This window comes from Triplophysa dalaica, chromosome 21 (assembly GCF_015846415.1).
Source record: "Triplophysa dalaica isolate WHDGS20190420 chromosome 21, ASM1584641v1, whole genome shotgun sequence".
NCBI lineage: Eukaryota > Metazoa > Chordata > Actinopteri > Cypriniformes > Nemacheilidae > Triplophysa > Triplophysa dalaica.
The window spans coordinates 3,722,885-3,741,209 of record NC_079562.1 but is presented as its reverse complement, the minus strand read 5'-3'; the positions used below and the strand labels follow the sequence as shown (position 1 = coordinate 3,741,209).

The 18,325-nt window shown below is 38.5% G+C and overlaps 1 protein-coding gene across 10 annotated transcripts in view; it reads right to left on the bottom strand.

The window, feature by feature from the left end:
* Positions 1-289: 289 nt before the first annotated feature.
* itpr1b (inositol 1,4,5-trisphosphate receptor, type 1b) overlaps positions 290-18,325 on the bottom strand; it is a 93,049-nt gene continuing 75,013 nt past the window's right edge. For all 10 annotated transcript variants that reach the window (XM_056735679.1, XM_056735680.1, XM_056735682.1 and 7 more), the window contains 9 exons: positions 16,027-16,202; positions 13,670-13,834; positions 13,347-13,536; positions 12,604-12,690; positions 11,610-11,755; positions 11,012-11,177; positions 9,735-9,895; positions 3,206-3,367; positions 290-1,090 (listed from right to left, as the gene is read on the bottom strand). In XM_056735679.1, coding sequence (XP_056591657.1) covers positions 1,004-1,090; positions 3,206-3,367; positions 9,735-9,895; positions 11,012-11,177; positions 11,610-11,755; positions 12,604-12,690; positions 13,347-13,536; positions 13,670-13,834; positions 16,027-16,202 — 1,340 coding nt within the window. In that variant the 3' untranslated portion in view covers positions 290-1,003. The remainder of the gene's footprint in view (positions 1,091-3,205; positions 3,368-9,734; positions 9,896-11,011; positions 11,178-11,609; positions 11,756-12,603; positions 12,691-13,346; positions 13,537-13,669; positions 13,835-16,026; positions 16,203-18,325) is intronic.

Genomic DNA, 18,325 nt, shown 5'->3' with positions numbered 1-18,325 from the left:
CTCTCTATAAAAGCAAAGACCCGGCAGACATAAACACATAAAAAACTGATATCAAGAAAGCTACCTTAAATTCAGCTAAAAGGTGAAATCTTCTAGAAAAGTTATAGAGAAGTCTAGAAAACTCGATTGCTTTTGCCGGTGAGAATTCATACTGTGTGCTTCACCTTTTGATGCAAAACGTATGGACAAGCACACTTAAGATGACTCTATGATGATAAGAATGCTATGGGTTCAGTTATTCAATAGTGCAGAAATTACGTTCGATTTGAACACAAACTTCACCTGCCTAAACAGTTTTTGACCTACGTTTATTCATTATACTCAATAAATGACTTCTAAGGTCATGAATCCAGCGAAAGCAAAAAAAAGGATATCTATGCTCAATAACAAACAAAACCTGATTTCATCCATGAGAATCGAACTCTTACAGCAACAACCTATCTGTATTTCATTTTGATATAAATACATTTAAATAAATAAGAAAAAGCCTTTTTCATAAATTATTTAAATATAATGTATTTCACATGTCAGACTTTGCAAACAGAACCCCTACATGTACTTGGCCCTAATGAATATTCATTAGAATCAAAGCAAAAGAACAAAACAACAGGAAATCTAATTTTCCACACCGCCCCTTCAAGACAAAATTTACAGATCAGTGTATTTGCATATTGTTAATATTGCACAAAATACAAAAATAAACATCAAATACTGACTGCTATACTGTTATGGGTCAATAAAAAAAACAATGTCCAAGCAGCATCTAAAGACCGCACCACACATCTCAGTCGTGCAGTTTACCTTTCGTAGCTCTGCCCTGTGGAAGCCAAGTAAAATTGACTTCCATTTAACATTTGGCACTCAAATGGATCGTGTGGGTAGGAGTTTGTATTTGTAATGCGACAATATGTCTTTTTCACACGCACATTCATACACACACACAAACACACACAAAGTCTGATGTGATGTCTGCAGAAGACAGCTGTAGGCCTGGGTAACGGACTCAGGCGGGCTGCTGAGGGTTGACGTTCATGTGTTGGGGGTGTCCCATAAACCCGATCCGCTGTTTCTGTTTTCTTTGCTCTATCATCTGTCAGAAAACACAGTGTTATTGGGTCACGTCTGATTATAAATCTACTGTTTTAACTCACTTTCTACCATAGATGTGTAAATCCAACATATACATACAAATTCGCATACATCTGGATATATTTATAAAAGCTAAACAGTTAACTTTAAATAATTAAAATTGATTCTAGTAGTTTCAAATGAGGATACATGATGTGCATCATCGGCCAGAAAACGCATGAGCTTCGTGATTCTCTCACACACACAAAATGTTTCACGCATTAATGTGGTGTGTTTATCATAAAATATGTGAATCTGAATGTCAATAGTTGTAAATCCTAAATGTGCAGTTACATATATAAATATGTAGTTAACAGGATACATACTGTATAGTATTTGTGAATCCATAACTATGGTTTCTTTAAACATGGATAATTAATACCAAAACTTTATAGTATTATTTGAAATACGTAGTAATATATTAAATTAGTTGAATTAAAAACGTCTATATTTTTAAACTTCATCTTCTCCTACGGTTTGCCTCACCTACATATCAGACTTAGTGATGCAATAACGCGTATCTTGTATCACGTATCCGTTGATGTTGCCTTGGTAATAACCTCATTACTCATGAGTGTCCCGTGTGTTTTAGATGCTATATGAAAAAGCTTCTTGGAATACAAAAATGGAGCAACTGGAGCCGTGTCATGCAGCGTTGTGCAACCGAGCCACAAAACACTTGATACACACTCACATAGACACTTCCAACGAAATTCAGTCCGTCTGTACAGAAATCCCCTACTCTGACTCAACAACTGCGAAAGTGAGCCAGAATCGCAACAGCTCGCTCGCTGGCATATATATTAAACTCTGTGTCCACAGGAAGTCTCTCATTTGACTCGACAAAACCATTTTTAAAGATATGCCTGTATATTTCCTGCTATATGCGGCTCCGTATAAGGAGCTGTTAAATTGTGTGCTACCTATGGATTTGTAATACATGTGAATAATTCAATCATCTCAAAATGAAAAACATGAGATCTATCATGGGACCTTCCCCAGATTTTGGATCGGATCCTTTTTTAGCATAAAAACACTGATGAATCCCTTCATCATAAGGATCCTCAGACAGGTCACATGATGGAATACTGGACAGGAGGTCACATGGATACGCAAGATCAATAACAACCAAAAATTCATTTTAGTTGGTATACACATGTATATTTGAATGGTGGTACATAGTAATGGGTTGTTAGTTTGAGTCTGCTGTGAAAATGTCCCATTTGGCATCATTATGTTTAATCGTACATATCAACTCCAAACTTTACAGAATTATATCGTAAAAAGTGACGGACTGACAATTTAGTTGCCTTGTAGATTTATGGACTAATTAGAAAAGTTAAGAATAGGCAATATTTATAAAGAAACTCTCTCAAGTGTTTTCTTCACACTTTTCTATAGATCAGGAGAGATAAAAGCTGTACCGACACGTGTAAACGCTACATCGCTCAGATCTTTCAGTGAAAGTTAGTTGGTTTTCACTAGCCTCTTTACGCTGCTTTAGCCAAACTGTGACCTCTTCCACTGTCTCGTGGACCAAAAAAAATCAACTTCCTTCTAGACACTTCCCGTTTTATACAAACCTCCAAGCGGGTCTTAATCGATGCTATTTACAAGAAATCGACATTTGCACTACGCATCTTTCCACCGAATACAAAAAGAAACGAGACCCGCTTTATCACACACATCTGCTTGTTTATCTGTGGAAACAAACAAGCCCGAGTTCGCAGAACTTTGTCTGGACGACAATGCATGCTGAATAAAACTGAAACAACACTTGGGCTCGTGACGCAGGTGAAAGATCTTTTTAAATACCACGAGCTGAGGCTAGATACACAAAGAGAAAATGAAATGAGTCATTGCCCTTTGGTCTAATTGAACCTTCTAGAAGTTGTGGACTCGTGCAGACCGGCATTCGAACCCTCGTTTCACTGACAACCTGTTGTGATGAGAGTTCCATGTCCGCCATCTGGCTTAATGAGTCAAGACTACGCTTCATGAAGAACTGAAGCGGTCGTGAAGAACTGGTCTGGCGCAGTCTCATCACTTTGGACGGCACAGAGACTTTGTTGTTTACCTGCTCTTTTAGATCAATGAGTTGGCCTGACAGGTTACAGACGAGCTTCATGGTGGATTCAAGTTTCTCTTGAAGGCTTCTGATCTCGTTCTGCTCGCCCTCAGCATCGCTGCTCACCAGAGACATGGCTCGCATCCGTGGGAACCAATCTAAGTTGTGATCCTGTCGAAAAATGAGACTTGAGTTTCCTTTGGTCAATCATTTCAAATCACTTTTCAATCACGATTTTAACCCTTAACCTATACATTCAATTACATTTAAATGTCATGTAGTCACATATTTATGTTAACATAAATGTCATTTGTTCAAATTAGAAATGAAAAAAATCATGTCAATGACACTGTGGTGAGGAAGGCGTGACGAGAGCCGTGACGCCGGGCCGGTGGCGTGATTGATAGTTGGAATCAGCAGTGCGCACACCAGTCCCGCATATCTCACGGAGGAGTTCGGGAGCATAAATGGATGAATCGTCAGGACTGTCGGTGAGAGAGGACCGCGCCCGCACATGTGTTAAGTTTATATTTATGTTCTTGTGTCCGGGATTTTACTTCCGTGTTTTTGTTTGTTTATTTTATTAAAACTTTATTTGAATGTTCGCCTGTTCCCGCCTCCTTCCTTTTATTGAACTTTATTACAGACCGTTTTTTTCAACCACAATTCTGCCCCTTCAGTTTGATAAAAGGCCCCCTTCACATAATCACAATTTGGGGGCTTATTTCTGTAATAACAACCGACTGCCTGTACATTATCCCTTACATATTGCACAGATTACACACTGGAACTAGTGTGCACTTGTTAACTATAACACATTGTTTGTTATGGTTTAATGAAAGTAATTACTCTTTGTAATACAAATCGTCCTCCCAAACTTTCTTTAAAAATTAATGATTTTTCTACCGGTGATGTCACACAAACCTGTTGACACAAAGTGTTCTTTTAACTGGACATTTTAATCATAGTGTGTTTAACTTGAAATGGTAAGTCATGTCCTCTTTTGTGATAGTTCCTTTCTCGTCATGATCTAAACAAGTGTGTGTATACTTACATCAGACAAAATTCCCTACGTGTAACCTGCTTACTGCAATATCAAAGTCAGACAGCCTCACCCTGTGATACAGAGCTTGAAACCATCGAACACCATCTAACAGGCCTGTGATCATTATCTGAGGAAGTCTACCATGTCTCCTGACAGGCATTAATTTAATAAAGCACATTAACAACAATGTCTTATCACATCTTGAAGACTTTCAGGAATGATATTTTATGACCTCTGTTGGAGATAACAGATCAGTGAAATATCAGTGAAGTCTATATGAGAACTTAACAGAAGGAATGACTAAATTTTCTAATGAAGATAAGAAGATTTCCTGTGACTTTGGCGTAATATTTCATCCAGGACAAAATGAAATAATTGAACTGAACTAATATAATCATTCACCGTTAATCTTGTTTGATTGTTTTTGAGCTGCCTGCGAAAATAATAAAGTTTTTGTAAGAGCTACGTGGATATACTTAGAATAATATCAAGAGATCATAAAACTAAAATTCTGGTGAATGTTAAAACCATATCCAGGGACCAAACTATGTCATCGTGTATTCCCGCTTTGGGCAGTAACACCCTAGCAACCATAAAGAAAGATGCTTACAACCATTCGGAACACCTTAGCAACCACTTATTAATGCTGTAGCAATCACCCAGCATCATCAGCGATATTCTTTCCAGACAAAATCTATTTTATATGTAATTCCTTCAGTTTCTATTAATAGATTGAAGCAAAAAAATCTATTTCCTACTTGTCCTAATATCTCTGGATGGTTTATAAACCAGGCGGCGATCAGAGACAGAAGTGGAAGTCTACGAGCGCCAAACAGGATTGTGGAATGTCAGACTTCTGGCTGATGGGAGAGGTCAGACGCACTTCCTAATAAGGACAGAGATTTTAACAGCAGGAAGGAAAAAGTGATAGTCGCTGTAAAAACGCCGTCGGGAAAAGAGCTGAGCTGTGCGAGTGCCTATAAGACACCCCAAAAGATTATTTTCTCCAATTATCTTCCCCAAAGCTGGCCTACTTACACAAACACACAAATGATTTGGCTTAAAGACAGGCAAGCCCTGAACACTTATGCACAATCATCTTATATCTTAATCACCTGATATGAGGAAGTCAAAAGATTTATGTTTCATTATTTGAGGTTGTCACCTGTAACTTTTTTTCAGTCTATCGCCACCTCTGTTTTAAACATAGAACTGAAAGTTACTTCACATACTTTTCTTTAAGTGGGTTGAAGCGAAATATTGTCAAACTGATTTTTCCCATGAATTGTACACAACAGCTCGACTTATAAATCATTATGATAAGCTTAGTGTTGTAAATCAAAGTAAGGTCAAGAAACCAAAAACAATTAACGTTACTTGTATTTTTATTATTGTAAAGTTTTTTATGACATCAAATTACTTAATTCTGGACTATATAAGCCAAAAAGAAACGTGGAAACATCTTTAAATTGTATTAAAGATGCTGTCAGTGTGTTTTAAAAACATTTGTCTATTAAACATTTCCTTAAAAGGAATTGTTGACCAGTCACTGCATCTAATAATACACACTTTCCCATTTACATTTAAACTTTAACCTAAAAAGGAGTTCATGCACCTTTTAAATGTGCAAGATTTTTTTTCAGCATCCCACATGCATGTGTGTTTGCAGTCGTGACAGAAAGCAAGTGAGAGAGGTCGATCACACCTCAGCTGCAGAGAAGTTCCCTGTTTCTGTCAAATCTCAGATGGAGGGGCAACATACGTACACACTCGAGTCGGGCAGACGCAGGGGAAAATCACAGGTAATGCTCTCAGTCATTCTGAGAATGAGAGAGGAGTGTGTGTGTGTGTTCACTTCCTGCTGCCACAGATGTTGAGGTTTGTGTTTACCTCCGCCCACAAGCAGCGGCGTCTGCGCGAGCAGCCCAGCTGTCGGGCGGTTTCGTCATCGTCATCGTTCAGACTCGCTTCGCTATCTCTTATCGGGTCTGACATGAATCTCACACTACGCCACACAGAGTGGACTACTTTTGAAATCTATCGATTCAACCACATTATCCAAGAGTATCAAAGCTCCTCCCACAGTCCAGCGGCATAAACCCCATACCCTGTAAAACCAGTCAAAACAAGCCTGTATGTACCCAACACTCCTGAATATTGTTTATTAAACTGTAAGAAATAAAAGTAGGTATGGCATCTAAACTAAACGGAGCATAAAAAAACTGAAAGCAAAGTAATAAAACTACACTGATAAAAAACAACTAGTAGGATTCAATAGTTTTTTAAACAAAGCTATTTTAAGTAAATTAACTTTGTTTTTCTTTTAAAATTTACTTGAAAAATTAAAAAAAGTAAATTAACACAAAAATTAAGTAAATTCAACTAGTTTTTTTTGTGTGTTCTTAAATAATTAATAAAGGTATCATTGCTACAGCTAAAACTATTATAACATTTTAAAAACTAAAAATGAAATATGAAACGCTATATATGTAATAAACAAAACAACACAAAGCACATCTCTAATGTAGGACATAAATGGAGCCAATCAGTGACTCGTCTCCATTACAGCCCACACTGAAATACTCACTTCCTCTGGTCCAACTTCTACAGAAACGAGAACTACAACTATTTCTATGAATAAAAAATTCCCTTTAAAAAGCTCTCATTCGCTTTGTTAGGGGCTGCAATGGAAAATAGCATCCTTTAGAGTTGTTTTGGTTCGTGCTTTTTATTGCGGCTTGCGTATTTATGCACGTTCGCGTGTCCGAACCGGTCCCCCTTTAACCTCTATTTCCTAAGCTTTGTTTACACTTGACAACACTGCCAGTAAATGTGTGAGTTACTAAGCCACATCAAATTCAACTGTATCTGCTGCTTAAATGGAAACGAGGGAAGTGCAATTTCATTACTAATACCACAAGAGCCCACGCGTGCGCACACAAGCACACATATTTTAGACAGGATGCTCTGTGGTCTGAAGAAAAAAAAAGCGTCGGTTCTGAACAGGACTTTGAGCACTTGATCGCCGGAAGATGCAGGTTATGGCTGTCGTCATCACCAAGCTATGAATGATATGCATGGGGAAAAAGCTGAAGGGAATCTTTAGCGGTTCCATTTAGGGGCTCTACCTACAGTAGCATCACTGTATCTGGTAGCTTTAGTGGTACCGCTTGCAACATCAAGGTCAAGGGTTTGTTCCTGGAGAACAGACCCAAACATGAGGGAATGTATGTTTTAAATCACTTTGCATAAAAGCATCGTCCAAATGCACGACTGTAAATGGACCTGATCGTCTCCGTCTTCATTTCAAATGCTATAACCATAGCATGCTATATCATTTCATTGTCATATCCATTGTCTTACTCTATCAAAAGCTGAACTAATTTTAACTTGACAAGGCATGTTAAACATGCAGCGATCACTGCAGACGTGGCGCAACTCAACATGTTAGACTAGTGTATGTGCAAACAAACCAACAATAAAAAACCAGCTCAGATGGTTGTTGAAGTCGTCTGGTTTTCTTGATCACTTTCCCACAGGTCATTGACAAGCTCGAAAAACCTACAGATGCATCGCAAACTGTGCGACCCTTTGTTGTCAAAGACTTTTCATTTTTTGGGAGACCTCATGAGCAGCTAATCCCGAGTCAGGTGATTTCTCACAAGACCACGTGGCACCTCTTGAAACGCTCCACTTGAGGTCAGGAACAGGGCCAAAAAGACACCCGGATCAGAAACTGTGTCAAAAACCCACCGTGGCACCATCTGCGTCAGGACGGCAACCGCTGGTGGAGAAGGGGCTTTCCTGAGCACTTCTCTTTCCTTAAAAATATTCAACGGTCACATTGCAAATGTTGCAATAAACTTCTAAAGAGTTCACAACCTATAAAAACAACACAGGAACACAACTGCCATCATTTTTTCAAAGGCATCTGGGTTTCGAAATCAACTCAGTTGAACTTTCTGGTAGAGGCTGGTGTTCATCCAAGGATTTGTTGTAGTGGTTAAAATAATGTTGTTTTCGGGGTTATTGCAATGAGCGCATGGGCAAAAGGGATGACATTATTTTTCAAAGAAAATCATGCATGCACAGGCGCACGCACACAAGCACACACAAGGGAAACTCCTGTTTCTTGGGTCATCCGACTTAAGCAGAATGTGTGTGTGTGTTGTTATGGCTTTTCTGAGGAATTAACACATTCCGAGCCATTTTCAGACACATCTGAGTCTTAAGACTCTAGAATCTGAAGGCAAACAGAAGCTTTGCCGACCCGCAGGAAGCCGAGGTCACAAAGTTGTCGTTACATAAGTCAAAGCTAAAGGTTTGGGGTAATTCGAGAGATTTACTGTTAGGAATTTGGTTTAATAGCATAAGTACTCGATTTTCCCAACGGTAAAGTCTAAAGTGAACCAAAATCTTCAAAGCAGTCTGAATCACTGGGGTTTGGTCGGTTCATTTTGATCGTCTCCTAAAGTTGCTGTTAAAGGAACAGTTCACCCAAAAATGAAAATTCTGTCATCATTTACTCACCTTCGAGTTGTTCCAAATCTATATACATTTGTTTGTTCTGATGACCACAGAGAAAGATATTTGGACAAATGCTTGTCACCAAACAGTTCTTGGCCACCGTTGACTACCATAGTAGAAAAAAAATCAATGGTAGTCGAACGTGCCCCAGGACTGTTTTCTTTTCTACATTCTTCTGATATCTTCTTTTGTTTAATCATAACAACATTTATGTACAGATTTGAAACAACTCGAAGATGAGTAAATGAAGACAGAATTGTCATGTTTGGGTGTACTGTCCCTTTAAATGTGCTGCAATATTTCCAAAGTATGCTTTCATTCTTTTTAACATACAGTATAAGGATGTGGCACAGTTGCGTATTCCTCGAAAAAGGCTAATTCTGAGGAAATCTAACATGAACGTATTTATGTCACCAGAGGGAAGAAACCTTGTGATTGTAAATCTGGTTCCCCTTCTGTGTGTAGAAGTAGACGCTCAGTGGCATTCTTTACACCTCATCTGCTCTTAAATTAAAAACAAATCCTCCGCAGTAGACACAACTGGTGATCCAAAACAGCACGCCATTGGTTAACCTCCTCTCATCATGTGACTTTGGCCCCAGGGCTTAAGTTACCTTATGATGACCTCAGTTCCTCACGAGAAAATTGCTGTCACCTGACTATCGCTGTACACCGTACACAGGTTTATACAGGTCTGTGCATACTGCTTATAGAAGGCTGTTCATTTTTTATTGTCGTTTTAAGCTTTCCTAAAAATTTCCTAGTCTGGGAAACATCAGCTGAATTGTCTGAGATCAGACACTGACAAACAAACACAAAGTTCAACTGAAGGTCTTCGAGATATCAGTACAGATAACCGTATCCATCTTGAGACTTATTATTCACTTAAAAACAAACAAAGCCGGCTGTCTCTCTTTGTCCGAGGTCATTGCATCCATTCTTCTCTGTGAAAATCAGAACCCTTACCCGGATCATTTCGGCCACGTAGCTCTCGGGCCCTGTGAACTCAGTGGAGTCCTTGACTTTCACCAGCACTATGAAGAAAAGGTAATGCCACATGTTGTGCTCCACCTTTATATGCTCCTCAAACGTCACCGTTTTGTTGTCAAACTTGTCCCTCTCCAAACCTGTTGAGAAAATAAACACTTTATCAACCACCATCATGTGTGGCGGCTGTTTGTTGTTGAGGTCAGTTAAGAAGATCAAGATTACGAGTAATCTCCATGTGACAAGCCGTGCATCTGTCAATTGTTTAAAAACAGGATTTGTTTAGGGTGAGATCTAAATAAGATCCGTTTGGTTTATTCTAACCTTAAATCTAGTGCGAGTGAAAACAATCTCTCAAAACTGTTTAGCAGACCTAAGTGGTCAACGTTTCTTTGTTTGTGTGGTTGTGTCATGAAAACTGTACAATCTGGAAGAGGAAGTTAAAGCACAGGGAAACGGTTTGTATACAAACGTGATTGTTGTGAGCGAATGGAGGTAATCTTGTGACGGTCATGAAGTCACTTTGTGATGCGTGACTGGGTAGTAAACAATAGGAGAAAGCGTCTCTTGACCTACAGCACGTCAATTACACATTTATTCACACACACATCAGATCATATCGGGGAGAGAGCACGGGTGACGGTTCATCTTGGATTTGACTTCCTGGATTTGTGTGAAGTTTACATGTGGTTGTGCGTTGAGCTTTAAAATGAAAATAGTATTAATAAAAAAACGCTCGGGTCATTCCAAACCTTTTTGACTTTCTTCTGCAGAACAAAAAGAAGATGTTTTGAAGAAAGTTGGTAACCAAACAACACTGACTGGACCTCATTGATTTCCATATAGACATAAACATCACTGAAACATTTTTCAAAATATCTTCTTTGGTGTTCCACATAAAAAAAGAGTTATATACAGGTTTTAAATGACATGAGGGTGAATTAATTAGGACACAACTGTTATTTTTGGGTGAACAATCCATTCAACATTTATATTCCAGAAGAACAGTTTCCAGTGGAAATGACACACGACCTTGTCAAAAACACCAAAGGCAAAGACTCCGCCACCTTTGAAGTAAGTTATGTGTGATATGCCGCCCTTATGTTTACTCTAGAGCAAAACTGTTTTATGAGCCCATGAGCTTTATGGGTCTACAGTCCATGACATGAAATAGTGTGTTAAGCTAACAGCTTGATTTAAACTGCCATCTTCTAAACAAAGACCGTTGAACATTTACACCCAAACTGGCCACTCACCACAAATAAAGCAGGTCGTTTTTAACACTTCCTCTTTCTTCTGTTTTTCACTTCTCAGGTCAGCAAAGGTGTCAATGATGACTCCAAAAATGAGGTTGAGGACTATAATGATGACCATGAAGAAGAACAAAAGGTCGTAGATCACACGGGCTGCAAACAGAGGCTCCTATGGAGAGAGTGAAAGATGATGTGAAGATCAAACATTAACTCAAGCGATCAATGCTGAATATTGGTGCAGTGTAGCGTTAACCCTTTGAGCTCCATGTGTAACTTTCTACTATTTAGTTATGTGGTATTTGTCTGCAAGCGACCTTTGACCACCAAACGTATAAAAAAAACATTAACGCCTGATTTAACAAAACCTTCTTTAATAATAAAGAAAGAAAGTCTCCGATTGGCTGATTGAGGAAACCAAGCTGTTCGATGTACACGAATCATAACAATCTGCAATGTTATATTCAAGGGGAAGTGTGAAGTATAATTCAAGACCACATCATCTCTAAATATGACTGTAAAAATAATAACATTTTTGCACATTATGAAGCTCTTATATTGATGCTTATGTGTCTCAGTGTGGTTGGTATAAACAGTGTGGAACCTCTTTAGATGGTTTTCGCAGAACATCTCCGACACCGCCACCGCTCCGCAGACCGTGGCTCAACACAGTGACAATGCACATAAGAAGCGAGTCACACGCCCTCTCTTTATCCTCGATCACGACTGCAGTCGGCTGCACACCCACAGCTGCAGGAAACAACAACGTCAATAAGGGCTTAAGCAAATGAACAAAAACACAAACTCTTCTCTGACAAAGTCCTCTTTATGTCTGGAACATATTCTACGCAAAGTCTTCAGACTACATCACCAAAACCATGCAAATCTTTCCCTAATGTCAGGATTTATCATATCGCATTACATTGTGATCCAACTTTTCGTTGTTAACTAGCATAGAACCAAGATTTTTTTATGAAAAATAAATGTCATTCAGTTGCTAAGGTGTTCTACAGTAGTTGTTTGAAGCGTGCTGCTATGGGGTTGTTAGGGTGTAACTAGGTGTTGGCTTGTAGGCCCAAGTTAATTGAGCCCTTTTATTTATATTTTATTTTTTCTGCGTATTTGACCTGTTTTCATGTGTAATTTTAGAAGTTATTTCTATGTGTAACACACCTTCCGTTAAAAACAACAGCTGCTCAGGCATCATTCAAAATTTCAGACTCTGTTAGTTGACACAGGCATGCGAGGTAAAGACTAAACACACTAGTGTTACAAATTAACAGTCACATGGTTCAGACTGGCCGATCAAATTAAACCAGACTTACATCTTAAATGAGAACTTTTCACAGACCCATTCGCAAATCCGAATGATGCTGTTCTGACCTCTTACCCGGGGGGCCAGCATGACCCTGCTGAACTGTAAGTGCCTGTCTGTCATTAACCTCTGACCCCCAACCATCAACCCCCCATAACCTAGCAGGGTTTCTTGAGGACGACGAGTCTCTGCGTTCTCGTTTCATGACCAACCATTCTACTTCGATTTACCAAACATTGTGTGTGTGTGTGAGAGAGAGACTTGCAGGCGATGGGGTTCATACCATCCATCACGGTCTCTGTAGAGCAATTCTCTTCTTTCCGACACACAGCGCCTGCCAGGAACTCTCCCATCTTACTGGCAGAATGCTCTGAATGGAAAAACGACAAATTAGAAGCTACAAATTGTAACTCTTAAGCAAGCTGTGTGTGTGTGACCTCATTTGCCTTGTCTGTGGACCTTATTTGAACCTCATGTAGAATGTCCGAGTCACATGACATTTGGATTTACGTATTTGGCGGATATATTTTAAACTCGCATGCATTCCCTGGGATTAAAACCCTTGATCATGGTGCTACTGCTACTCTAAAAATTGAGCCACATTTGACACCTAATTTAGATTAAAAAAAAACATGAAAGGATATTTTGCATTGTGTCATTATCTTTATAATAATGACGCTTATCTAATAGGAAACATTCTCACACGCTCTCGTAACATGGAAATGTTTATTACATATCACTATGTTTCGTGAAATGCCTTAAGCATGTCTTCAACAGAAGCTCTGTGTAAATCATAATGAATATCTGGATGCACTGACTTATGTATGACTTATATCCCCCCTTTAATTTTAGTAAAGACTTAAATGTATTCCTTTTTTTTGGTTTGGGGTGAAATATAACCAAGACTTTGGGAAATAACCGGCTAAATGTATATACAGTAACCCAAACAGCAACACATCTTGCATCTGCTATGTGAAGTACAAAACATTGTTTGACATCTACAGGCAATCCATTTGCTATTCTCACCCAAAGTTTTATTAGGTATTCTGTCCACGTTCAGGATGAAGTCATCTTTAAAGATGATGTATCCCACAATGGAGAAGAGGTAGACCAGGATGAGAGCCAGCACAGCGGTCAGAACGATGGAGCGGCCATTCCTGGTGACGCTCTTGATGACGTTCAGCAGCGTCTCTTCTCTGTAGATCAGGTCAAAGAGCTACGGAGAGTAACGTGAGACTGTGTGTGTACATACACTATACATGTGGGTGAAAGTGTGAGAGGTGAAAGGGCAGTAAAAAGTGACACCCACGTGTGAATGATGGTGTGTTGTGGGTGTGTGCTTTACTCACAAGCAGGCTGTAGAAGAAGACGTGAACAAAAACTCCAAGGCTGCATATGATGAGATAGAGCAGATGATACAGGAACTCCACATCCAATATCATCGCCTTATAGCCTCTCGTGAATGTACCACGATTTCCTACGAAACTCATCAGGAATATCACTTTATTGCACACCTAAAAATAGAAGAAACACGGCACATGTAAATCATACCAAGCGCTGAAGACTGGATTTGAATTAGAAGTTTTGGTCAAATTTTGCGCTAATTTTTTTTATCTGCAATCAAAATGATTACACATAAATCAGAATAACTATCACAAAATTAAGATAAATTCAAACTAAATCAGACAAAAGGTAATAAACCAAACTGCTACAAACCGAATCAAAATAACTACAAACCGAATCAAAATAACTACAAACCGAATCAAAAGAACAACAAACCGAATCAAAATAACTACAAAACGAATCAGAAGAACTAAGAACCGAATCAAAAGGTACAAACCGAATCAAAAGAACTACAACCCAAATCAAAAGAACTACAAAATCGAATCATAAGAACTACAAACCTAATCAAAATAACGACAAACCGAATCAAAATAACTACAAACCGAATCAAAATAACTACAAACCGAATCAGAAGAACTAAGAACCGAATCAAAAGATACAAACCGAATCAAAAGAACTACAACCCAAATCAAAAGAACTACAAAACGAATCAGAAGAACTAAGAACCGAATCAAAAGGTACAAACCGAATCAAAAGAACTACAACCCAAATCAAAAGAACTACAAAATCGAATCATAAGAACTACAAACCTAATCAAAATAACGACAAACCGAATCAAAATAACTACAAACCGAATCAAAATAACTACAAAACGAATCAGAAGAACTAAGAACCGAATCAAAAGATACAAACCGAATCAAAAGAACTACAACCCAAATCAAAAGAACTACAAAATCGAATCATAAGAACTACAAACCTAATCAAAATAACGACAAACCGAATCAAAATAACTACAAACCGAATCAATATAACTACAAACCGAATCAAAAGAACAACAAACCGAATAAAAATAACTACAAAACGAATCAGAAGAACTAAGAACCGAATCAAAAGATACAAACCGAATCAAAAGAACTACAACCCAAATCAAAAGAACTACAAAATCGAATCATAAGAACTACAAACCAAACCAAAACAAAAGAACAACAGACCGAATCAAAATAACTACAAACCGAATCAAATCAACTATAAACCGAATCAAAATAACTACACAACGAATCAAAAGAACTAAGAACCGAATCAAAAGATACAAACCGAATCAAAAGAACTACAAAATCGAATCATAAGAACAACAAACCAAAACTAAAGAACAACAGACCGAATCAAAATAACTACAAAACGAATCAGAAGAACTAAGAACCTAATCAAAAGATACAAACCGAATCAAAAGAACTACAACCCGAATCAAAAGAACTACAAAATCGAATCATAAGAACTACAAACCAAAACAAAAGACCGAATCAAAATAACTACAAACCAAATCAAAATAACTACAAACCGAATCAAAATAACAAGCCGAATCAAAATAACTACAAACCAAATCAAAATAACTACAAACCGAATCAAAATAACAACAAGCCGAATCAAAATAACTACAAACCAAATCAAAATAACTACAAACCGAAACAAAATAACTACAAACCGAAACAAAATAACAGAAAACAGAATCAAAACAACTACAAACTCAATCTAAATAGCTACAAACCGAACCACAATAAATTGAATCAAAATAAAAAAAACACAATTTATTGAAAATAAGAGTATCCAAATAAACATAACCAAACCCAAATAACTATATACTAAACCAAAATAACTAAAAACTAAATCAAAACTACAATCAAATCAAAGTGACTGTAAGCAATTCAAAACAACTACAAACTTAATACAAATAACTACAAACTGAATATAAATAACTACAACTAAAACACACTAGTGTTCATCTTGTCAGGTGCGTGTTAGATTGTTCTTAAAGGGAGTAAACAAAGTTTTAGTGCCGAAAAAAAAACATTACTAGCTACAGTCAAGTGTGATGTGTACTAAATATTAGTTCGTTTTCAGGGTTTGGTATAGTTGGTCAGCAGAATGTAACCTGAGAGTTCAAATGATGAGAAACAGGAATTATACTGTGGGCCAAGTACATTTTAACACAGAACTGTGAAGGCCGTGTGGAATCCTCCAGTGACGCACGCCACACCTCAGTGCAACACACACCGAGCTGCCCTTCAGCGACACTTCTGGCCCGCAGAGATTTGGCAGAGGACTGAGGTAAGACACACACTCCCTCATAAACCTGCACACTCACATTAAAAGCCCCAAGCAGGAACAGGGTGGGCTCCAGGCCCACCGAAAAGATGAGGCGCAGTATGGTGGAGGCGATTAGCGCCCTGATCCCGTGAGGCTGGGGAAGAACTATAACGATGGCCAGCGAAACCAACATGGCCGCCCACAGCAGCGCGGAGAGGTGTGGCTCCAGAGTGCCTGAAGGGAAAGAGGTAAATACATTCTGACATGTGCGCAAGCCATCAATCAAGCACGGGAATAAAAATACCTTCACACTGACATTTCACAACACCATCTGTCATGGTTAGACTATCTGTTAAACCATCTCAGGCCTTTGATTTAGATTTGATCAGCGATCCACATGGATAGTGTGTTGGCAAATTATTACATGATAACCATTTTTACAGTATTTAGAAGATGCTTTTACCCAAACATTCAAATATAAATCATGCAAAATCATAAAAGACCTACAGATTTAAGATGATTGCATTCAAGATATGCATGTTTTTAATAGCACCATACTATAACAACTGAGCTATAGGAGCCCAAGAAATAAACGTGTGACAAAACTCTATGTGAAACAACAGAAGGTTCACAACTGAAAAAGCTCTTCTGCACGTCGTATCTAAATAGGACTCCTGGCGGTACATGCAGGTTCACCTGTTGAACACGTTTAGGCACATTCTAGAGGAAAGCATCTTAAAGAAAACAGACGAATGTTATATAATCCAGAAGGTGTGACACATTTGAATAAGTATTGGTTCACTTGAATCGTGAGTCATGTAGGTATGTATTTAATCCTCCCTTATGTTCTGTTATAGGATAAGAACTATAAAACTCGCGTCAAGGACGTATGCAGGAATATTTTACTGTGAGGGTGTGTGTGCATGCAGACTAAAAAGACTCGTTCTCTCTCCCGCCTGCAAAGAGACCACATGACAGGTGCTGGTTACATAATGCGGCGTGCTAAAAATACCGCGGCTGAAAGATGCATGAGCATCGGGTTCCGAGCGAGGACGCGCTCACAGGGGTTTGGATCGACAGGCCTGGTGGGCGACCAGGAAATCAGCAGATCTGAGCACAGAGTGTATGTGTGTCTAAATAAATACACTGGAAGGGCTCTATTCCATTCATTCCAAAAACCAAAACTCTTTGAAAGAAGGTCAGGGGAGGCCTTAACTGACCTATACTATCTGTTTCTTAGTTCAAAACACAACAAGTTTGATTTGTTGGCGGAGTTCAGTAATGAAGAGGATATATCTTTCTCTTTGACAGTATCTCTCCACCGCTGCTGTAGTTTTCTGTTCATTTGAATGCTTACATTTTGCCGACGGGTGGGAGGAAATTGTTGAATGGGCGGCTGCTTCCCTGCGCTGCTGTTACATTTGGGAATTCGGCCGGGGCCCTTGTTTGACCTTTACACATACTGTATAGAGACCTACTGATCTGTGAAGCTGATTAAGAGGTGGTGACTGTTATTAAAAGGGCTTTAAGGCAATGCTTTCACCGTAATGTACAGTATTCACTAGTAGGTCACACAAGACGCAGACTCGATAATAGAAATAAAACTAGAGATTTATGTTAGTTTTTCCGTATGGACTTGACATAAATACAGATGCCTTTGATCATCTTTTGCAGAACAAAAAAAGATGATATTTAAAAATGTTGGTAACCAAACAACATTGGCTCCAAATGTGTGATCACAAAACCACAGACACATTTCTCCAAATAACTTGTTTTATGTTCTACGGAAAGAGTAAGAGAGAGAGTCATATATGAGGGTGAACAAATGATAACTTTTTTAAACAAACAAAAACACTGAGAGAAAGGACTTTAATAAACTACATTGATAATTCTTTGTTAATGATCAAGCTAGCAGTCTATTGTAAATATGTATCATCAGAGATGACCCGGTCAGACAGATCATCATGTTTTACTGCACGGGCGATACTTCACAGTAAGCTTTTATTTGTTTGAGTTTCAAATTGTAACCTGCATGAAATCGAGAAGAGATCTGTGATTCTGTCAAACTTGTGAGAGGGGACAATACTGTGGAACTAAACCCAAAAACGCTCGTGCACTTGAGAAAAATACTGAAACAAAAGAGAGCGCAGAGCCTGACCCCAGCCTGAACAAAGCGGAGTTGATGCCCGTCACAATGTGGCGCTTATGCCAGTCACAATGACTGGACTAACAATGCACAACACGAAAGAAACTAAGAAGAAAGGCAACCTAAGAAAGAACTAATAAATACATTTCATACAATACTTTAATAATGTAAAACCATTTACAAGAGTTCTACATTAAATATTAAAATGCAA